The following is a 24439-nucleotide window of genomic DNA, read 5'->3' on the forward strand; positions in this document are numbered from 1 at the left end:
GTCTCAAATTGTATTACTTAAACGGTATTTTAAATTTAGCTTAGGTTATAAACCTCTATCATGAAACCAGAACTTTAAATTTAAATATATATATATATATATATTTATTTGGCTGCTTTGTGTCTTTGTTGTGGCACATGAAATCTTCAGTCTTTGAGGCAGCAAACAGGATCTTTAGTTGCGGCATGTGGGATCTAGTTCCCTGACCAGGGATTGAACCCGGGCCCCCTGCATTTGGGAGTGTGGTCTTAGCCACTGGACCACCAGGCAAGTCCCCAGAACCTTTACTTTTTAAAAATACGAATAAAATCAGCTATACAAAGTGGGGGTTTGTTTTTCGACAGTTAGAATGATGACCTCTAGTTCTGGCCTTCCAGGAAGTGACGGTGAATCATTGTATGACACTGGAGCCTTACCTGTGTCTTCTCCTACAGAGTCACACTTTTAATGAGTACACAACAGAGCCATCTCCCATTTCCATGAAGAGGGTTACCCACGCTTATTGAAGAAGGTAATGATTTCTCCACTTTAACGCAACCGTATGTCAAAGCGGCATCATCTGATCCCTTGTGTACCACCTTCACTGTTATTCTTCCCACGTACCACCTGTATTATCATTTACTAGTATGTTTCTTTACATCTTCTTTATACTAACAACTTTCTAAATTTAGTCTGGTCCCAAGGAAGAATATCCGTAAAATCACAGTTGGATGTCCCAGACATATGTTAGCCTAGTAAACATTAAAATAAATAGAAACCGCTAATATACAAAGTGTTCTTCTCACCCTCTAGAAAAATGTTGTATGTTCTACCTTAGGAAACACCGCATGAAAGGATCCAGGACGTGAATTTTCCTTAAACTGAACAGCTCAGTGTGTGAACCCCAGAGGCCTTCCAGAATCACTATCGTGTTCCTTCCAAGTCTAACCTCAGGGGTGACTTTTCCTTTGGAAATGGCATTCAATTATAGATTGCTTTTCAGTGAGAGACTGCTTTCTGGCTCTGAGCCACAGAACACACATCAGTGCTCACGGTTCAGTTTCTCTAAGCTCAGAATTCTTGCCCTAAATATCAGATGTACCCCATCCAGTGAAGCAAGCACAGCCTCTTGGCTCCTATTTGGGGTCACTGCACACCCTGGTTTGCCCAGGACAAGTCAGCTTTACATCTTTCATCATGAATACCATCTCCCTCCATTCTCAAACATGGCCCAATGTGAGAAATATACTAAATAACATTCTACCTATTAGCTGTCCTGATTACATTATTCCTTCAGCATCTGAAATATCAAACACGGCGTGGCTATACTGTTTGAACTTCACATCTCCTCTTGTCCCCACAAACTTGCTTCCTCAGTATTTTGGTGAATGGAAACACTGTCCCCCAATACGCTCAAGTCAGCCATGGCTGGTCAACGAGGGGATTGGGATTGCAGAATAAGGGGTTGTTTTATTGTGGGAGGATAGTGTTTCTGAGAGGAAAATTGCCCTGGTCCTCAGTTCCTCAGGAGAGAGGAAAGTCCTTGAGAGGTTACTGTCCATCGAACCATCAGAAGGAAGCCCCCCAAACACCTAAAGCATTTGGAGGCATCCAAACTATCCCCCTTCACAATGTCAGAGGCTGGTGACCCATCCTCTGAAAGTGTGGGAGCTCTTGAACCAACAGAGCATCTGATACTGCTTGGAGATAATGAAAGTGAGACTAAAAGGGTGGTTTGAGGTGAAAATTCTCAAGTCTCCAACTGCTGAGAAGTAAGGGAGAGGGTTCCTGCTCAGGCTTTGGAATTAAAGCCAAGAGATTGGGTGATGGTGGGGGTGAGCTTGCAAGAGGCAAGAGGGACAAGCAAAGGAATATGGCACATGGCTACCACCCACTCCTGCAAAGTGTAGCTGGATATGAAGGGCTGAGCTGGGTTGACCCAGTGCCCCCTACCGATGGATAAAACATGTGATGTTCAATGTGGAGGAAGGTGTGCATGGCCATCGCAAGCCATGGGAGACCACGTTTGGTTTTTCTCTCTCCTGTTGTGTCCCCTCTAAGCCAGAGATGTTCGTCAGGAGAAAAGGGTGTATGTGACACTTTGTCGTCTAAATATCAAGAGAAGCACATCAGGTTGGCGGAGATGCTGGCAAGGTAGCCTGTGGTGGGCAGGACAATGTGCCCCCAAGGATGTCAACATTCTGCTTCCTGGAAACTGTGCACAGATTGGGTTGCACGACAGAGGTTGTAGATGGAATCAAGTCTGTGATCAGCCGACTGTGAGACACAAAGACCATCCTGGGTGATTCAGGAGGGCCCAGTGTAGCCAGGGGGCCCTTGGAAGTGGAGGACAGAGGCAGAAAAAGGGAATCAGAGCGAGCACAGAGATGCAACTCTGCTGACTTCGCAGATGGAGGAAGGAAGGGGCCACAGACAAGATGAGGGTGGTCTTTAGCTACTTTCTTAAAGGCAGATTTTCAATTTTAAGTGGGAACACCTTTGAAGTGTTAGCCAATATGCCTCCTACTTTGAGCATTTAGACACACCTTCCCTAAGGACACTGAAAAGTAAAACCAACAAAAAGAACCCTTTTAAAAATCTAGCATTTGCCTAAAGCAGACTTTACAAGCCTAGTAGGATTCTGTCCCTAAAAAAAGGACTGAATTTCATCTGTCCTTAGACTGTTCTTCTCGCCTGCTCTCTGTAACATCACCAAAACCAGGACACGCTTCACAATCAACAGTGTCAGCCTTGGGTCACGTTTTACCTCCAGTATTTTTCTTTCTTAGTGGTATTTGAAATCAGTGTGAAAATCAATGATGGATTAAGTCAGATGAAATATGAAAATTGATTTATTCTTTCATTTTTATAAGCATCATGAAGGCTTATTTAAGTTTATTGTATTTTATTACTTTGTTATTACAGCTATTATAATCCTTCCTATTTTTATCCATTTTGTTTTCACAGAGACAAAAAACCAGAATCACCTCTGGTTTCAATATTAGACCTGTTTTTTGCTCCCTTTCCCCTCCTTGCTTTAATGAGATGTACTCAACATGTAACATTGTGTAAGTTTAAGGCATACAACCATGATGATTTGACACATGATCCCACATGCCACAACTAAGACCCTGACTTTGCCAAAAATTAAAATTAATTGATTAAAAAAGATGAAAATTTCTACAGGATATAGATAGATTATATAGACTATATATATAAATACGCACTATGCATCTGTAAATAAACAATATGCAAACAGGATATTTACACATATATCCTAGTTTTCACCTCCATGGAGAAAACTATATATATGAAACTACATATATATATGAAAGTATATATATAGGATATATATCCTCCTACACATAGGTGTGTGCTAAGTTGCTTCAGTCATGTGACTTTCGTGACCCTATGAATTGTAGCCCACCAGGCTCCTGCTCATGGAATTCTCCAGGCAAGAATACTGGAGTGGGTTGCCATGCCTTCCTCCATGGGATCTTCCCGACTCAGGGATCGAACCCGTGTCTCTCATGTCTCCTGCACTGGCAGGTGGGCTGTTTACTACCAGTGCCCCCTGGGAAGCCCACATCTGCTTATATATGAAACTATATATTATAGATTGTATCAGATATAAAATTTATAAGAAAATATCTCCTACTTTACTCCTCTGTAAAGTATATGAAATTATATTTGTGAAGAAATATGTATAAGATATAGGAGATATAGTATATATATGTGAAAATGGGGTTTTCTTTTTTCCTGTTGTAATCATGAGGGCAGGACTTTGTTTGGCTCACTCCTGAATCTACAGCACCTGAAAACCATGCCTTCTGTGCATCAAAAAATCAGTAATTATTTGTGGAATGATTTATGTTTATAATTAAGCTCTTCATTAGATTAGTTATAAGCTTTTCAGTGCAGTTTTAATTTGGAATACAATATGGTAGCCTCCACAATATTTTCTGAACTTTGGGCCTCTAGAGTCTTAATCTGACTCTGGAAAAAAAAAGATATTTCCATGGAGAGTGGTGGCCTGAATGCTCACCTCTGGTTTTCATCAATACCTGAGCATTACCTGGGCTGGCCTCTGCTATTTCTTATGGCCTGAGTTGTGCCCAGACTGGAGAGGCCTGGGACCTGGGATGGATCTCTGAACCCTCCAGCCAGTTCAGTGTTGCTCAGAGACTTGAGGGTCCAAAGAGGGTCTGCATGTGGGATCTGAAATCACACTGATTCTTCTCCTTGACTGTGACCACTGCCTACAAACTGAGAAATCTGACTCACTAATTTATTTGCAAGGGCCCCAAGCTGGGTTTTTGTCTTAGTCACAAACACTCATTATGCTCCTGGCATTTTCTCTCCTCTTCTTGGATCAAAGATCATTCCCTTGGGGAAAAGCCAGCAGAAGCTTCTGTAACTCACCCTAAAATTAAAGTCAAGTCTCTGTGTCAAGTTCTTATAAGGCAGAAACCCTCAGTGCCAGGCCTGGAAAGACAAATAATGAAAAAAAAAACAAACCCCAAACTCCACAACTTTTGGCTAAGTATAATATCAAATGTCAGATTTTGTAAGTACATTTTTGCCATCATTTCCCTCCCTCTATTAATTTTAACTCTGTAGAAGCAGAAGGTAAAGATGTATTGATGGGTTGGTACTTATTATCTCCTGCTGTCTTCATTGATGAGCGTTTCTGATGTGAGTTGGGGGTTGAATCACAGCAGTGTGTTCTACACTCACATACATTTTAGATGTGATGTGTGAGCTGCTAGCTGCATGCCTCATTTTACTACCAATGGAGGTCTGACTCCTAAATCATCATGCAAAACACCATCGTTCTTATGTTGGGTTTCAAAAGGAGAGTGCAGTTGCTCTGTGTCAACGACATGGACCCTATGCAGGACAGCGTTTAAATGTCTGAGCATTGACTCAGAGGATTTAAAAGGACTTAGGACCTATAACTCATGCCTTAACGCACCTGATGTCAATATGTTTTCCTTCTTCATATAACAACGTACTTGTTGCCACAAAATTGTAAGTCAAAGTAATAATTTCTATCACAGAAATGGAGGGAGGTTGAGCCAAGATGGCAGAGAGGGAAGACACAGGGTCAGTGTCTCCCCACACCCAGGATACTCGCCAGATGCTTGTGGGGGACCTATGAAAACTAGGTGGACAGAAGTAACCCCAGAGTGACCAGCACTGTTTACAATAGCCAGGGGATGGAAGCAGTCTAGATGGCCATCGACAGATGAATGAATAAAGAAGATGTCATACATGTATACAATGAAATATTACTCAGTCATAAAGAGGAGTGAAATTGAGTCAGTTGAAGTGATGTGGATGAATCTAGAGCTTGTCATACAGAGTTAAGTCAAAAAGAGAAAAACAAATATCGTATATTATTGCATATATATGGAATCTAGAAAAATGGTACTAATGAACCTATTTGCAGGGCAGGAATGGAGGCACAGACATAGAGAATGGACTTGTGGACATGGTGAGGGGGAAGAAAAAGGGTGATGAATTGAAAGAGTAGCATTCACATATACACACTATCATGGGTAAAACAGATAGCATGTGGGGAGCTGCTGTATACCACACAGGGGGCTCATCTCAGTGCTCTGTGATGACCTAGAGGGGAGGGGTGGGAGCATGGAAAGGAGGCTCAAGAGCGAGCGGATATGTGTATGCATATGGCTGATTCACGATGTTGTATGACACAAGCTGACACAATGCTGTAGAGCAATCATATTACAATTAAAAATAGAAGAAAATGGAGGGGAATTAGTTAGTCTCATCCTTATAGGCATTTTAGAATCCTGGAAGGTGCTATGCCTGCAATTTGGGCTTCTGCCACCAGGTAGTGCTCATCAAGCAACCTTTAGCTCATAATGAATGAGAGAGTCCTTTCCTAGGCAGGTTGATAAGAAGTCTAGGGGTCCCCAAGGAGAGAGGGGTCTGGAATTCTCAAGTAGGAAGAAAGGACAAACTTTTTCTTTTCTCTATATATTCCTTAGGATTATATAACAATAATGCATCCCGCCTGAGGACAGTCTCTGGATTAAACTTTCTGGCTAATTCTGTTATCTTAAAATGTAAATTATGGGAGTAGGTCTGTCTTTACAAGGATTGTATAACAATAATGTATCCTGCCTGAGGGCAGTGTCTGGATTAAATTTTATGGCTAATCCTGTTATCTTACAGTATATAACTCCACTGCTAACACTAGCAAGGGGGTACTCTTTCTGCCCCCTTCTGATGTCTATGTCAGAAGCTTTCTGTATCCCTTTTATACTTTAATAAACTCTATCGCACAAAAGCTCTGAGCGATCAAGCCTCATCTCTGGCCCCGGATTGAATTCCTCTCCTCCGGAGGCCAAGAATCCCGGCCGTCTTTTCGTGATTCAGCAACAACCTTTCAGTGAACATCTGGCTCCAGGTATAGGTAGATGATGCCTCTTGGCACCCAGCAAACAATACATCCAAAATCCAAATTTCATAAAGTATGTGTGTTAACAAAAAGTGTAACAGAAAATGCTATGGCAAGGGAATGGAGAGGATCTGATACTTTGTGCCTCACTGGATGTTTATCAATGCTCAATACAAATCTGGGTTTATTCTACCATGGATTCATTCCACAAACATTTATTTATTAAGAAACTGCTACAGCCAGACTCTCAGTTAAGTCCAGGAAGACAGAAATAAGTCAGAAAAGTCCCCGATCTAGAATGTCTCCAAACCTAACATGCAAATAGCTGAGGATAACCACATTCCACACAGAGTCACATCTTACCTAAGAGTTAAAGTCTAAAGAAAGGTGCATCCACCTAAAGTGGAAATTACTCTTGAAAATCTTTTAAATTGGGGTTTTTTTTGGACCACAAATGTATTGCTTGACTTCTAACATCTGACTTCTGTCATTTTGATCTTTAGCATCTTGGAAGTAACAGTGTACAATTCTCCTGCACAGTCTAATTGCCTACCCAGTGTCTGAGAAAGAACGCTCAGCCCCTGGCTTCTTGTTACCATTTAAGCTGCCAAAGAATCCTAATTAGCTGTCACAGTTCCTCCTTCATGTAGAAAACAGAAAATACGGAGGAGTAGCAGTGGAGCTGGATCCCTTTCTTTCTGACCTTGCCTTTACAGCCAAGGTATTATCATTTCTATAGCCACCCTCATCATATCTTTAGTGTTTTCTGAGTCAAACTAACAGAGCCATTTAAATACAATCCTGAAAGTTGTCCCTCAACTCAATATCCATCACCAACTGGAACTCCTGCATGTTTTCTCTTGGTCCTGGAGAAGATTCCCACCCACCATCCTTTAAATGATCTTGCTTTTTCATATAAAGGTTTGGAGAAATTCTGCTGCACAATGAATATATAGGTGTCTCCTCCCTTCAAAGAGGAGAATGCTGAGATGGGTTATTCGTTGATTTTTTTCCTACTGCAGGGAAGTTTGCCTTGGATATCAGAATCTTCCATGTCACAATCAAGAGAGATGGAACTCTTCTCCTTCATCTGCTTTGTGACTTCGTAGATTAGACCCTTCCTGTCAACAGTTATTGACAAAGCAGCAGGCATTGTTCTAGGCATTGGAAAATCATCAATGGTCAAACCAAAAAGGTCTTGGCCTCATAAAGGTGGACAGTGAACAGATGAACAAGGTTATGGTGACTACGTTCCAGGAAGAAAAATAAACCAGGGAAGCAGGGTGGCGAGTTGGGGAGTGATGGAGCTGGCATATTGCCATGTGTGCTGGAGACTCTGGAGGTAAGACCTGAAGGAAGTGAAGGGGTGAGCTGTGTGTGGATCTGGTAGAAGAGACAGCAGATGTTTGAAGGTCTTAGGCGGGAGCATGCCTGCGAGGCATCTGCAATCTTCAGAAGGCAGTTTGGCTGAAGGGAGAGTCAGGAAATGAGGTCAGGTGGTGAAGATCCAGGGGGGAGGATGGGGAAATCGGATGGTCTTAGTGGCAATTGTAAGGCATTTTAGCTTTTATTTTGAGAAAATGGAGAAGCCACAGGACAATTCTGAGTGGAAGAGTGATGGGATGTGTCTCACATTTCTAAAGGAATACTTTCACTGATGAGTTGAGAGTAGTTTTTGGGGTGGAGGACAAAATCAAGAGCAGTAACATGCTTGAGGAAGTTGTGGAAAGTTCATTTTACCTTCTAACCTTGACCCCACTTATTAAGTTCTAAATGAAACTTGAAAAGATTTTGTGCAGATACTCCTGAAGTTAAGACTGTAGCTTAGAGGCAAATTCCTACTTATAAAACAAATATACAAGTGATCAAAGTGGCTCTAATAGATTGCTCTCCTTACACAGTGCAGAATCAAATTTGTCATAAGAATGTTATATCCATTTTACAACTGAAGAAACTGAGGAAAAGGAATTTTAAATATCCAGACTCGATCCCATTTATAAATATCAAGAGCTAGGATTTAAATCCAGGCAATCTGACATGAGAGCCCAAACTCTTAAGCACCGTGTGTACTCTTTTTGTATAGCAATAATCACATAGGATGTGGCATTGGCTGCACCTTTAGACAGGATATATGCTGCTCAGTTTGCTGCAGTCTCTACTATTTCCTATCTCCTTTACACATTTAAGCTATTGTGTGCATCCTGTTTTCTGGGGTGATGATCCTTGGTCTAAATGTTTTCCAAGATCCTTTATGTAAACTGTAGGTCAGAGATGATGAAGAGGTTTCATTTCTTAATTCCATGATTGATGGTGTTGAGAAGAGCTCCCAGGAATGTGTGAACATAATAGAAAGATGTGTTATATTTGACTGGTGATGCTGAGTATTTTGTATGAGGTATGTTTGCTGATGCTGCTCTTGGCTAACCCAGGATGGAAGGCAAGGTTGGTTTGCCCTCTCTGACTCAATCTATCCCATTTCCCCAAAAGGCAGAATCTCTGCCTGTCCTGATTTTGACTACCAAAGAGCAAAGTTGATCTAAGCAAGTTCATTCTGACAAAATTTTCAGGAAGAGAGATATATATATATACAGTCTCTCCCAGAAGTACGTTCAGTTTGACAAAGGAGTGTAGGGAGAATGAGTGGTTAGTGCAATAGTATGATGTCTTGTTGGAGGGATTGCAAGCATCCATGTGTGGAGGAGTTATTTTTGGCTGGTAGTGTGGGCTTTCCATGTGCCATGGTAAATGATCATCCACAGAAGGAAAGCCTGGTTAGAGTCCTTGAACAGAGGTGGGCAAATATTTTCTGTAAAGAAATGGATGGTAAGCATTTTTGGCTTTGTGGACTGTGTGATTGTTCTCACAGCTACTTAAGTCTGCCACAGCAGTGCTAAAGCAGCACTGATAAATGGATAGATATTCCCAACTTGTTACCATGGCAGCCATAGTTTGCCAACCCCTATCCTGAATGATGAGTGATGGAAGCAAAAGCAAAACAGGCCTTGGAAATGGGTATCATGGGTCTTGGTTTCTGATGATGTGTTAAAACTCTGTGCATTCATTTTCCAAGAGAACTTTGCAGGGAGAATTCTTGCCCCAGCCCACTCCTGACAAAATCCATTTAGAAATACAAAAATCCAACCAGATTTAACCCAATCTTAGAAAATCCTGAGCATGTACAATTTTAAACATGTGGTTTCTTTAGAGAATATCTCAGGGTAGCACTAAGTACCTTTAGTTTCCTAGATACCTTTAGTCTGTCTGCAAAGGGAAGCCAATATTCAATAATTGATGCTTTAGTATCTTATTTCATTTGGAAACGATCTATCCATTAACCCCCCCCCAGCCTCCCCCCAAAACAAACAAAAAAAACTGTGTTCACAGCAGCCAATTGACAAAAGGTTGAAGCAACCCAAGTTCCCACTGATGGATGAATGGATAAATGGTCTGTCCATACAATGGAATATGACTTAGCCTTCAAAAGGAAGGAAATTCTGACCCATGCAAAAACATGCATGAACCTTGAGGATGTTACAGTCAGTGAAATAAGCCAGACACAGAGGACAAATACTGTTCAGTTCAGTTCAGTCGCTCAGTTGTGTCCGACTCTTTGTGACCCCATGGACCGCAGCACGCCAGGCCTCCCTGTCCATCACCAACTCCTGGAGTTTACTCAAACTCATGTCCATTGAGTCAGTGATGCCATCCAGCCATCGCATCCTCTGTTGTCCCCTTGTCCTCCCGCCTTCAATCTTTCCCAGCATCAGGGTCTTTTCAAATGAGTCAGCTCTTCACATCAGGTGGCCAAAGTATTGGAGTTTCAGCTTCAACATCAGTCCTTCCAAAGAACACCCAGGACTGATTTCTTCTAGGATGGATTGGTTGGATCTCCTTGCAGTCCAAGACTCTCAAGAGTCTTCTCCAACACCACAGTTCAAAAGCATCAATTCTTCGGCGCTCAGCTTTCTTTATAGTCCAACTCTCACATCCATACATGACTACTGGAAAAACTATAGCCTTGACTAGATGGACCTTTGTTGGCAAAGTAATGTCTCTGCTCTTTAATATGCTGTCTAGGTTGGTCATAACAAATACTGTATGATTCCACTAATATGCAGTACCTAGAGTGGTCAAATTCACAAAGACAGAAAGTGGAGTAGAGACTACCAGGGCAGAGGGAATTAGTGCTTAACTGGGACTTAGTGTTTAAATGGGTACCGAATTTCAGCTTTGCAAGAAGAAAAGAGTCCTGGAGATGGATGGTGGTGATGGTTGCTCAACAATGTGAATGTACATGACAATACTGCCCTGTACACTTTGAAATTGCTAAGATGGTAATCTTATATGTATTTTGTCAGTTTAAACAAAAGACCTCTGGGTGCCTCAATGTTCTTATTTGAAATATACAATAAAAATAACACTATTTCTTGGGGTCGTTGTGAGGATCAACGAAACGCTACCTTCTGTGTAATGAACACCCAGGATGCCTGAAAACATTGCTATTTCTATTATTATTATAATACTTCTCATGTTTAACCTGGGTCAGGAGTCAAGACCTACTGACAACTCTGAAATGATGCTTTGTGTATTAGAAACTGACAAGTGGATAGAAAGGAAGAGAATTAGGTCTAAAAGCTGGGTCTAGATTTGAGGAAGAGAAATATTGTTTTCTCTAAACTGCAACATTTATTCTCAATCAAGCACTAAAAAAGTTCTGACACTAGTGAGTCAACGTCAGGGAAGGAACACCGTTATTTGGTGTCCAAATAGGATGCTGCCACATGAAGAGAGATGGCAGAAGATGTACAAGCAGAGTTGATTGCAGCCTATACTGATGTGCAGCCTATAGGTTCTTTTTCTGCCTCTGCTGCTTCATTTGCATCCAAGAGTGTCTCTACTGATAGTGGAAGGACAAATATGAGTCCAGACTCTGCATCCTGCAGGTGGCTTCACCCCACTCTGTAGCTACAGATTCTATTCCTATATGAGAGGTTTATTTTAAAAATAACCACAGATACAATCTAAATGTTCATTGACAGATAAATGGATAAAGGTGTGGGATATTTATACAATGGAATATTACTCAGCCATAAAAAGAATGAAACAATGCTATCTGCAGCAACATACTTGGACCTAGAGATTATCCTACTAAGTGAAGAAAGCCAGGCAGAGAAAGACAAACATCATATGATATCACTTAGAGGTAGAAGCTTAAGAAAACACATACAAATGAATTTATACACAAAACAGACCCACAGACATAGAAAACGAACTTACGGTTATCAAAGGGAGAAGGAATGGGGGAGGAGGGATGAATTTGGAATTTGTGATTAACAGATGTGTGTGCTCAGTCACTCAGCTGTATCCAACTCTTTGGGACCCCATGGACTGTAGCCCACCAGGCTCCTCTGTCCATGGGCTTTTACAGGCAGGAATACTGGAGTGGGTCACCATTTCCTTCTCTAGGGGATCTTCCTGACCCAGGGACTGAACCCATGTCTCCTATGTCTTCTGCATTGACAAGTGGATTCTTTACCTCTGAGCCACTTGGGAATCCCAATTAGCAGATACACACTACTATATATACACTAGATAACCAACAAGGACCTACTGTATAGCACAGGGAACTATACTCAATATTTTGTAAATATCTGCAAGGGAAAAGAATGCGATATATATACACACACACATATATGTATATGTATAACTGAATCAGTTTGCTGTACACCTGAAACTAACACAACATAGTAAATCACTTATACTTCAATAAAGATAAAATTAAAAAAGAACAAATGCTAAAAAATGATATTGAGGAAACAACAGCAACAAATAGCTACCCAGTGCATGCAAGATGGATTGAAGAAGGGGAATATTGAGAGGTTATTCTAATCTAACAGTCTTGCTCAATAAAGGAACTCAAGGGATATGTCTTCACCAAATGAAAAGTGCGTCACCTATATCAGTGCCTGAAAAGCATCACGCTCCTTCTTGGAGGATGCCATGTCCTACAGCCAAACCGCTTTCCAGGAGCTCTTCCCCTGCAAGTAACACAGGGAAAGTCTGAAGAGGAGGCAGCAGGGCTGATCGAACAGGCATAATCCATACAATTTCCCGATTCCTTGGCTGGTATTTAAAGAACCACTTGGGGGACTTTCCTGGTGGTCCAGTGGTTAAGAATCCACCTTGCAATGCAGGGGACGTGAGTTTGATCCCTGGTCAGGGAGATAAACTCGCACGTGCCATGGAGCAACTAAGCCCACACACAACTAGAGAGAATCTTTATGCCACAATGAAAGAGCCTGCATAATGCAACAAAGATCCCACGTGCTGCAACTAAGACCCAAAAGAGCCAAGTAAGTAAATAAATAAAACTAAAAAAAAAGGAGCCACTTCTCTCTGGGAGGGGACAAAAACGATGAGCCCCAGTAAAGGATCAGCAGACTGAGAAAAAAAAAAAGAAGGGACTCAAGAGGATGCTCTCTCTGTGGCTGATCAGGTGAGGGGAAGTTCAGCAGGGGTCCCGAAAGCGGGCTGCATAGTGGGCAGGGCTCCCCTCCCCCACTTCCTCCTCTGGAGCAAGGCCACCGCCAGGACAAGCCATAGCCTGCAGCCCACAGCACAGCTCCCCGGTGGGGAGGCAATCTCTGCTACTCCTTTCCTCTCTCGGGTTGTTAAGTGTCTCATTCCAGTCCTGAAATCACCCTCTTTCCCCTGGCGGCGGCGGTCTGCTTCTGTGGCAGGAACATTTCTGCCTGGATCAGCCTTGGGAGAACATGTCAGGCTTGATTAAGCCCAGTTTCCAACCTTTGTGAGTTTCTGCTGGAAAGCGGGGTAGGTCAGAGTATTAGAAGATGCTGAAGCAGGCTCCCTGAATCCAGCTGCGATGAGCAGGGGCTGACCTCCCTTCACTGGTAACAGAGGACTTTTCTGCCATTTGGGGAAGATACTTGTCTGTTTAGGAGCAGTTAATGAACACTTTAAAAACAACTCAGCAAAAAAAGGAAACCTCCTACACTATTGGTTGGAATGTAAATTGGTGCAGCCACTATGGAGAACAGTATGGCGGTTCCTTAAAAAACTAAAAATAGAGCTACCATATGATCCAGCAATCCCACTCTTTGGCATATATCCAGAGAAAAATCTAAGATACATGCACTCAAATGTTCATAGCAACATTACTTACAACAGCCAAGATGTGGAAGCAACTCAGTGTCCACCAACAGGTGAATGGATAAAGAAGATGTGGTATATATACACTGAATTGAAGTGTTAGTCGCTCAGTCCTGTCTGACTCTGTGACCCCATGGACTGTAGCCCACCATGTTCCTCTATCCATGGAATTCTCCAGGCAAGAATACTGGAGTGGGTTGCCATTTCCTTCTCCAGGGGATCTTCCCAACCCAGGGATTGAACCTGGGTCTTCTGCATTGCAGGCAGATTGTTTACCTTCTGAGCCACTGGAGAAGCCCATATATACACCAAAATATATTAAAAAAAAAGAATAAAATAATGCCATCTGTAGCAACATGGATGGACCAAGAGATTATACTAAATAAAGACAGACAGAGAAAGACAAATGTCACATGACATCACTTATATGTGAAATCTAATTTTTGAACTTATTTGCAAAACAGACTCACAGATAGAGAAAACTAATTTATGATTACCAAAGGGAACATGTGGGGTAGGGGAGGGATGAGTTAGGAGTTTGGGATTAGAGATACACACTGCTGTTGCTGCTGCTGCTAAATCGCTTCAGTCGTGTCCGACTCTTAGCGACCCCACAGACTGCAGCCTACCAGGCTCCTCCGTCCATGGGATTTTCCAGGCAAGAGTACTGGAGTGGGTTGCCATTGCCTTCTCCGGAGATACACACTACTATATATAAAACACATAAACAATGAGATCCTACTGTATAGCATAAAGAACTATATTTAATACCTTGTAATAACATATGATGGAAAAAATGAAAAAGAATCTCTCTATATACATCTATAAAAATATGTATCTCTCTATATTCTATTACCATATATCTGAATACCTCTGCTGTACAACAGAAACTAATCAACATTGTAAATCAGCTGTTGTTCACTCATTAAGTCATGTTTGACAAATCATGTCTGAGTCTCTGAGACCCCATGGACTGCAGTATGCCAGGCTTCCCTGTTCTTCACCATCTTTGGGAGTTTGCTCAAACTCATGTCCATTGAGTTGGTCATGCTATCCAACAATCTCATCCTCTGTTGTCCCCTTCTCCTCCTGCCTTCAGTCTTTCCCAGCATTAGGGCCTTTTCCAATGAGTCAGCTCTTTGCGCATCAAGTGGGGTCAAACTATTAGAGCTTCAGCTTCAGCATCAGTTCTTCCAATGAATATTCAGGGCTGAATTCCTTTAGGATTGATTAGCTGGATCTCCTTGCTGTCCAAGGGACTCTCAAGGGTCTTCTCTAGCACCACAATTCAAAAGCATCAATTCTTCAGCATTCAGCCTTATTTATAGTCCAACTCTCATGTCCGTATTTCAATTAAAATAAAAAAAAAACTCGGCAAGCATTTCAGGAGTGACTCTTGAGCCCAAATCAGACTTCTTTGCTATGTGTAAAAGTGTAGTTTGGCTTTCCAGTACAGCAACTTCCCACAGGGGCTCTTAAAGGTCCTGACCTCCATAGCTCTGCCAGTCCTAAGTGGCTGTATGCGGTATATGCTGTTTCTGTTTCTCAGAGGCCCCTACCATATTCTGTGGTAAAGGCACACAGAATTCCTGGGGCGGGGGGGCCTGCCCCTCTCCCCACAACCCCTCCTTTTTTAGTTCGTGTCCTTTGGAGTGATGTAGGCTTTGGACAATCAGTGTTTTAGGGTGTCTGAGCTTCAAGGATAAGGAGGTGACCTAAACAGGTCCCATGAGAGCATATTCCAGGACTTACACTAGACTGGCCTGGAGGACGTAGATTCTCTCCTGTTGGATTTGAACCAGTTCTGAGGCATCCATTTTGCTCCCACAAGGGCAGCCTCTGTCAGAATGAAACTCACCCACAAGAAAGTGTGGCTATATGTGAGGGGGTGGGAAAGAGACAGAAAATGTTCCTGTGCATCTGAACAAAACTTTCAGAAACTAGTCCTGACTGAACTCTCCAATGACGTCAGCCACACTTTTTTCCTATTTAAACTTAAGCCAGTGTGGGTGGAATTTCCTGTTATTTCCAACTCCTAAGAATCACAATAGATATTCTCATCAATATCTGAAATGCATCCATGAGGGACCCGCTGCCTTCTTAAAAACCCAGAAGCCTTGGGAGACACAAGGTAACCTGCCTTCATGTAATTTACGATTCAGGCCAAATGAGTTTTCCAGTGGATCTCCTGAGAGGTGGTTTTGTATGGAGGGAGGAGAATGCAAGAGCTTATTGGGCTTCTGGCTAGGGAAAGAAGAGAAAGCAAATGAAAATAAAAAGATGTAGGGTGGGGGAGATGGGCTTTAAAGACAGACCTGCTGCTCAGAGATTTCCCAGGAGCCTCTGAGCAGGTTTTGAGATGCTTCTCCAAGGATTCCTTGGCTTTCTTTCTCAAGGGTCTACAAATGGCACCAAAACATTATCTACACCAAGTGATTCTCTTTCAACACCTGTGATTCATAGAGCAGCACGGTGACAGCTGTGCAGGCTGTGGGGTTTGATTTTCAAGTTGTTCACCAGGTGGTGAGGTCTGTGGATGGACGTGAAACTGAACACAGGAAGGTTTTCCACTTTTCTTGAGTCTCCGCATTTCTGACAATGATTTCATGGACTCCCGAGATGACCCAAGTCATTCTGTACTCTTTAGGGCACAAATATAAACACGGACTTCTTTGGTGACTGGTATTATAAGACAAACAGAAACTGCTTTACACAAAAAGGACTCCATCGGTTTATGTTTAGGCAGTAGTGTGGTGGGATTCGAGGTCTTGAGCAGTGTCATAAGTTCCTGATTTTTCTGCACAGTGGTTCTGACTTCCTCTATTGTTTCTAATTCCCTGGCAGGTTCCTTTCTCAAGATGGAATCTGGACATCCCTAGTGGTACAGTGGATTAGAATCTGCCTGCCAATGCAGGCGACATGGGTTTGATCCCTGGTCCAGGAAGATTCCACATGCTGTGGAGCAACAAAGCCTGTGCACCACAACTTCTAAGCCCACAAGCTGCAACTACTGAGCCCGTGTGCTGCACCTATTGAAGCCTGTGTGCCTAGAGGCCATGCTCCACAACAAGAGAAGCCACTACAATGAGAAGCCTATGCACTGCAGTGAAGAGTAGCTTTCAGTTGCAGCAACTAGAGAAAGCCTGCACACAGCAACAGAGTCCCAGGGCAACTGAAAATTAAAAAAAAAAAAAAAGGAACTTAATAACTCTGGCATATCCTCTCAAGGATAAGGAGTAAGGACAAAAGGAGAGAAAATGTTCTCTAGCAGGAGTTTTGGCCAAAGTCTCAGGATTGCATCCCACTGACTGGGATTGGAGACTGTGTCTCCCCCTGAGCCAAAGTCTCTGGAGGGATGCAGTGCTTTGATTGGTCACTGTGGGTCACATGACCACTGGAAGCTGGGTTGGACACCATACTATTTAAATTGCCTAGATTTAAAATAAATGAGGCATGGTTATGAAATACACAGCATGGGAATACAGTCAATAACTATGTAATATCTTCGTGTGATGACATAGTGACTAGACTTAAACCATGGTGATCATTTTGAAATATATAGAAATCTCAAATTACTCCGTTGCATAACACAAACTAACATGGTGTTGCAGGTCAGTTATACTCCAAAAAACAAACAGAGACACAAAAGAGATCAGATTTGTGGTTATTAGAGGCGAGGGGTGAGGTGAGAGGGAATTGGATGAAGGCAACCAAAGATACAGATTCCTAGCTATAAGATAAATAGGTGTTAGAGATGTAATGTGAAGTGAAGTGAAGTGAAAGTTGCTCAGTCGTGTCTAACTCTTTGAGACCCCATAGACTATATAGTCCATGGAATTCTCCAGGCCAGAATACTGGAGTGGGTAGCCTTTCCCTTCTCCAGGGGATCTTCCCAACCCAGAGATGTAATGTACAACATGATAAATAGAAGTAACACTGCTGTATGTTACATATGAAAGTTGTTATGAGAGAAAATCTTAAGAGTGAGGATCACAAGAAAAAAAAGTTTTTTTTCTGTTTATTTATGTATCCCCCTGGAGTGAGAAGCAACTCACTCCAATATTGCCTGGAGAATCCCATGGACAGGGGAATCTGGCAGGCTCAGACTGACTGAGCACACAATTATGTATCCATGTGAAGTGATGGATATTCACTAAACTTATTATGATCATCATTTTGCGACGTACATAAGTTAAAATATTATGCTGGACACCTTAAACCTATACAGTGCTGTATATCAATGATATCCCAATCGAACTGGAAGAAAAATTTTAAATAAATTTTAAAAGTTAAAAAAAATCGAGACTCTCATACAGTGAAGTTAAGTCACAAAGAGGAAAACACTGTATATCACTTATAGGAGGAATCTAGAAAAATGGTACAGATGAACTTACTTGCAAAGCAGAAATAGAAACGCAGATGTAGAGAACAAAAGTATGGATACCAAAAGGGTGGGTAGGATAAACTGGGAGACTGAGATTGGCATATACACACTACTATGTATAAAACAGGTAACTAATGAGAACCTACTGAATTGCACAGGGGACTCTACTCAGTGCTCTGTGGTGACCTAAATGGGATGGAAATCCAAAAAAGAGCGGATGTAGGTATACATATAACTGATTCACTCTGCTGTACAGCAGAAACTAACACAACATTGTAAAGCAACTATACTCCAATAAAAATTTAAAAAAATAAAGAATTTTGGGGGAGAAAAGGAAAAATCTTGTATGAATTCGGTGGAGGGATTTTTAGAGAATATCAGGTTATTGTTATCAGAAGAACAGCAAATGGCAGCTGCAGGACAAACCTTCCTGTCCACTGTCGGAATCAGTAGTACTTCCTAAAAGTGGCACAAACAGGAAGAAACTCACAGTGGATGATTTACCTAATTCATAATAAATAAGCAAGAAAGACTGTCTGGAATATAAAATGCCACCCACAACGTTGCAAACTGGAAGCTGGTACAAGTTTAAGCAACAGACCTCCCCAGGGCTATTTATGGTTTCCATGATCTTTCCCTTCTGTAGGTTCACCTTCAGAGTTTCCTTAGTGTTTTCCTGGAGCGATAATGGAGAGGATCCTTAGTAAATAATAAGCTAGATCGAATGGCATATGATTTTTACACAATTTTACAAAACTTACCCAGGGGGCTTCCCTGGTGGCTCAGTGGTAAAGAATCCACCTGCCAATGCAGGAGACACAGGATTGATCCTTGGCCCGGGAAGATCCCACATGCTGCGGAGCAATGAAGCCCCTGCTCCACAAATCCTAAGCCTGTGCTCTAGAGCCTGGACATGGCAAATACTGAGCATACATGCCGCAGCCACTGAAGCCTGCAAGCCCTAGAGCCCATGTTCTGAAACAAGAGAAGTTATCACAATGAGAAGCCTGCGTACCACAACTAAAGAAGTACAAGTGGCCCCTGCTTGCTGCAACTAAAGAAAGTCGGGCACACCAACAAAGACCTAGCACAGCCAAGAATAAAATAAATAATATCATATATATATATATATATATAACTTGCTCAGGAAAGAGTTTAGCAAGAAGATAAAGGGGTGAGCATGCTGGGCAACCGTTGAGGGGAAGAGAGTTAGGAGCTGGCGGAGCAGAAGGGTGTCTGAACTGTTAGAGGAAAAGTGAAGTCTGCAGGGTGCTTGGAACAGAAGTGGTGAGAGGGTGCATGACCAGAGTGAGGTCGGAGTTGAGGCAGGCACAGTAGGCTGGGCTGTACTTCCCCTGTCCTGGTAAATCCTTTGGCTTTACCTTTGAGGTGGGAGGAGGCCAGTGGATGGTTCTGAGCTAAGGAATGACATCACTAGGCTTTCACGTGAATCATCCCAGCTGCCGCAGGCGGCCACTGGGAAGCCAACAAGGTCACTGCTTTGACCCAGGAGAGTAATGGTGGCTTGGGCTGGAGTGTTGGCTGTGGGGACTGCTTGGCTCGTGGGTGTGTTTAGAAAGCACAGACAACGGGATTCGGTGAAGGACTGGATGTGGGGAGAGAGAGAGAACAAGTAATATGGGATGTGCCAAGACACTGGTTTAAAGGATGTGCCAAGATACTGGTCTGAGCCACTGGAAAGATGAATGTGCATGTACTGATGTTCAGGGAATTCTGGGTAGGATGTGTTGTATAATGTGTCACACGGCTCGGTCATCTCACAGCACTGCCTTCTCTCTGAGATGCCAAGGACAGGGCTGTGCCTCTAACTTGTAGTCCCAACATCTGAAACTGGACTTGGCACTCAGCGATGAATCAATCTGCATTTGTCCACTGCCTTCTCGTGGGTGGAAACGCTCCCTGGGGTTCAGTGGGGTCAGAAAGGCCCTTCAGTCCCTGAGCAGAACAGGCAGGAAGGCTGGTGGGCTCTGACGAGTCCTGGGACCACAAGGATGGGAGTCCCCCATGCTCCCCACCGCATCCCTTCCAGCCTGGGGCATTTGCTGGGAGGCTGGCTCAGAGGAGGTGCCAGGAAGCCTCTGTCTGCACAGTGGGTGGCAGCAGCGTGACAAACCCCTCTCCCCTGCCGACTGGCATCACACTACAAGCTGCTTGGCAGAGCAAACTAGGCGCCCCCTCCCTCCCCAGGCAACGCATCCCCCAAAGGGCCTTTGTTTTAGATCCCTTTGCACTCAATTTAAAAGGTGAAAGAAGCAGCCAGAGAGGAGGAAGGAATCTTCAGCATTTAAACTAGGGACGGGGAGAGCTGGTCACCCCATCCCTAAGTTATGGAGAATCCTGCTGGTTAGCCAGGGGAGTGGAACTGAGTTGTGAATCTTCACTGATCCTCCAAAAACGCTCTGTGCTATGAAATCATCCTAGAGCGTGGCCACATACTCCTCAACCTAGTTTCTGATTCTGCCTCCTCTCCCCTTCCGAGCCAGTGCGAACAGCGGCGGGGACAGTAAGCTCTATTTGGATGGTGGTCCCTCATCCCTTGGCCATCCTCCCTGGGGGCGCGGAAGAGGTCACAGCATTTGGAAACGCAGACGATGGTCAGGAGCATCACTGACCAGGACTAACATTCCCCACCACTCTCCCACCCCCACCACCCCCTGGAGCACCATTCCTTCTCATCCTGATCTAATCTCGGGCAGGGAATGGAAGCAGCAGGATAACCAGAGTGGGATGGGGGATGGGGGGTCTCGGGGGACCCCGTGGTCCCATCCGGTCGACAAGCACTGATGCTGACATGATAGCGGATTTCTGCAGGGACCAGGGGGTGTCAACTTGCCTTAATGACATCTTCATCAGACGATCGGCACTCCACGGACTTGAGATCTGTCACTGTGCCGTCCTCCTCCACAGAGACCACCTTCACGGGCACGGCCACCGTCTTCCCGGTGAGGATGGCTGTGTTCAGGATTTCCGCCTCCTGGAAGAGGGAAAGTATCCCGCCATCACATCCTGACGCGCATGCACACCGCCTTCCCCCAGGTTCCCTGCAGAAACCCGCCCCCACTCAGGGTCAGGAAGCCTCGCATTCAGCCCCAGCCGAGGGGTCACGGCGGCCCAGATAACGTTCCTCCATCACCCAGACTTTTGAGGGGTTGAATATGATGGAGAGGGGGTATGGGATGCAGAGGGCGGGGGAGCAAATTCATCATGAATATTGTATTTGCAAACTTCACCATGCACCAAGAGCTGTCCTAGCACTGTATAAGTACGGACCTGTGACGTCTCACAGAATCATTTAACGTGCATCAGATGTGCCCTACTATGTGGCTGGCACAGAGAGATTTCGTTACTTGACACAGCTAAGAAATGGTGAAGCTGAGATTAGAACCCAGGATGTTCAACCCCTGAGTCTACGTGTTCACGTTCCAACTGGTCTAAATTCACACAAAAGGATTCCATTGTAAGCAGCCAACTGTTGGCCAGGGAACAAGATGCCTAATGCGGGGGACATAAGGAGACTGAGAGACTGTTACTCTGTATGCTGTGGCTCTTGCTTTCTTTTACTTCCTGTCAATTTTCCAAGGTTATCCTGGCCTCTTTGTGTGTCTGGAATGCTATGATGACCCCAGTGACACTCCCAGAGCCCCATCAATGTGACACATGCACGCACAACACACACACACACACACTCACCCAAACGTGTATTTTCCCTGCTAAACACCTCCTCCAGAGCTCAGCTCAACATGTGTCATTTGGGACCTCCCTGTTTGCTTCTGTTATTTGCTTTCAGAGCCAAGAACATGACAGTCCCTCAGAGCCCAGGGAAGAAAGGCATGGGCTCTCCTCTGGGGCATCTGACACCACTGCAGTTTTGCTATTCCTTATAGTTGTTCAATCCTTTCATCCTCCTTCTAGACAGTAACCTCTGTGGGGCTGCCTCTGCTTCCTGCTCAATAGAAGCTCACCCAGAGCCTGTGGAAAGCATGGAGAAGGACCCAGCAAGGAAGGAACTGGAATCCACACTAGTATCTTCATCTCCTTGTTCTGTATGTTAGTCCTCTGTGCATAAGTCCCTTCTTTTTTATTTTTATTTTTTTACTGACATAGTTGCTTTACAATGTTATGCTATTTCTGGTACATGGCAAGGTGATTCAGATATGTATATATATATATATATATAAAATTTTTCAGATTCTTTTCCATTATAGCTTATTCCAAGATACTGAATATAGTTCCCTGCGCTATATGATAGGTCCTTGTTGTTTATCTCTTTTATATATAGTAGTGTAGAAAAAGAAATGGCAACCCACTCCAGTATTCTTGCCTGGAGAATCCCATGGACAGAAGAGCCTGGAGGGCTACAGTCCATGGGGTCACAAAGAGTTGGACACGACTGAGCGACTAACAAACACACACACATATAGTAGTGTGTACCTGTTAATCCTAAACTCCTAGTTTATCCTTCCCCTGCCTTCCTTTTTGGTAACCACAGTTTGTTTTCTATGCCTGTGAGTCTATTTCTGTTTTTGTAGGTAAGTTCACTTGAATCATTTTTTTTAGATTTCACATATAAGTGATATCATGTGACATATGTCTGCATGAGTTCTCTCTTCTTGGCAATGGGTACCTTTTCTCTGTGTCGAGATCTCCTGGAGAAGGAAAGAGCAATCCACTCCAGTATTCTTGCCTGGGAAATCCCATGGACAGAGGAGCCTGACAGAGTACAGTCCATGCTGTCGCAAAGAGTCGGATACGACTCAGCTACTGAGCACACATGCACCTTTTCCTGGACACTGAGCAAGAATCCTCTCTGCACTTCTGTCTCCAACAAGCCCGTGACATCTAGGGTTACTCTTACACTCTTGCGGTCTGTGAACTGGTGCAGTCCTATGAGATCCTGTGAGCCTATTTCTCTATTTCAACACTGGGCTCCAAGCAACAGAAATCTCATTCCTCTCTGCAAGGACCGGCTCCTCTAACCACGTGAAGATCAAAATTCCCATATAAGCCTCAATCTCTGTACAACAAGACATTCAAGTTCTAGCCCTCGACATTCTCGGTTCAATCCCCGTTCATCACATGTCAGTCATGCTCCTAAAAGATCTTATGTCAGCATGCACACTGAGTTTCTTCTATTCATCTGAACCCGACCAGGTGAGCCTTGGTACAGCAACAACAACATGTCTGGACGGGCCTTAGGAGCTAGTGAGGGAGCCTCTTACATCTTTTAGAGACAGGCTTGCAGAGATTCTTGTTAATTTGGTTTTCATGTGAAATCAAAATCGCCCATTTAGCCGTATGCCAGAAGAAGGCGTAGAAGTTTATCAGCTTAAAATTACATAACCGTTTTCCTTATGTTAACTTTCTATTTCTTATGTAAGATTTTACTTTTCCTTTATAGGAGTCAGTTCGTTTTATAATTAGTTCATTTGGCTTAGCCTTTGGATATGATAATATATATATATATATATATACACACATACATGGATATATATGTGTGTATATATATATATACATATATATTCTGTTTCTTTAATTCTAAAAGACAAGACTACAGTTTGTAATGTTCCTGAATTTCAAAGACTATGCCTCAAACTGTCTGAATATGCATAGGCCTCCAAATGCCCCATTGCTTATGCACCTTTTTTCCCTCCCCTGTGGGTTCCCAGTGGATTTTTATTTTATTTTGGGTACAAACATAGTAAAAGAATGAAGGAACCCAATCAGTGTGGTGTCGCTACTTCCTACTGCCTCTGGGGAGGAAAAAGGCCAGGCGTATTTTTTCACTCTAAAGGGTAGAGATCAAAAGGAACTGTTCACACTTCGAGAAGAAGTGGAAAAACGCAATTTAACTCTTGGGCCCAAACTGGCTTATCTCTAAGGGAAAAAGCAGACTAGAGAAACAGCATTAGAACATCAGCTTCAGGGAAAACAATTTTGCACACCAGTGGTAGAAAAGTAAAGAGCATCTCTGCTCCAACAATAAAACTCAAAAGGCCTGTAATGCATTTGCAGCCAGGTCAGCATTGTGGGAAATGACCCTGGGACAACCACTGAGCCACTATGAGCCCACAGGTCTAGGGTGTTTTCTTATCCTCTAAACAGAATGCATCAGTCCGTCTGCAAGATCTCAGTGGGGATTAGGGACCAAGCTTTCAAGCCTGGCATTTTCCTGCCTCCTCTGTGTGATTCTTTGATATCAAGCAACTTCTCTTCACTCTGCTTAATATTCAGCAACAATCTAAATGAGAAAAAGGATTTGAAAAAGAATAGACACATGCATATGTATCACTGAATCACTGTGCTGTACGCCTGAAACTAACACAGCATTGTTAACCAACTATGTGTATGTGCTCAGTTGCTCAGTCACGGCCGATCCTTTGTGACCCCATGGACTTTAGCTCACCAAGCTCCTCTGTCCATAGAGTTTTCCAGGCAAGAATGCTGGAGTGGGTTTC

At 43.3% G+C, this 24439-nt stretch overlaps 1 protein-coding gene and 1 long non-coding RNA gene across 2 annotated transcripts in view; one reads left to right on the forward strand and one right to left on the reverse strand.

The window, feature by feature from the left end:
* Positions 1-24439, reverse strand: part of TMEM132D (transmembrane protein 132D) — an 819007-nt gene that overhangs the window by 96873 nt on the left and 697695 nt on the right. Inside the window, exon 5 of the mRNA XM_081544711.1 lies at positions 20818-20958. Coding sequence (XP_081400837.1) covers positions 20818-20958 — 141 coding nt within the window. The remainder of the gene's footprint in view (positions 1-20817; positions 20959-24439) is intronic.
* On the forward strand, positions 7533-17048 carry LOC145525435 (uncharacterized). Its single transcript, XR_014068207.1, has 2 exons — positions 7533-7751; positions 16424-17048. It is a non-coding gene; the product is annotated as an uncharacterized LOC145525435 (long non-coding RNA).

This window comes from Giraffa tippelskirchi, chromosome 11 (genome assembly GCF_054371585.1).
Source record: "Giraffa tippelskirchi isolate mGirTip1 chromosome 11, T2T-mGirTip1v1.2.pri, whole genome shotgun sequence".
Classification (NCBI taxonomy): Eukaryota; Metazoa; Chordata; class Mammalia; order Artiodactyla; family Giraffidae; genus Giraffa; species Giraffa tippelskirchi.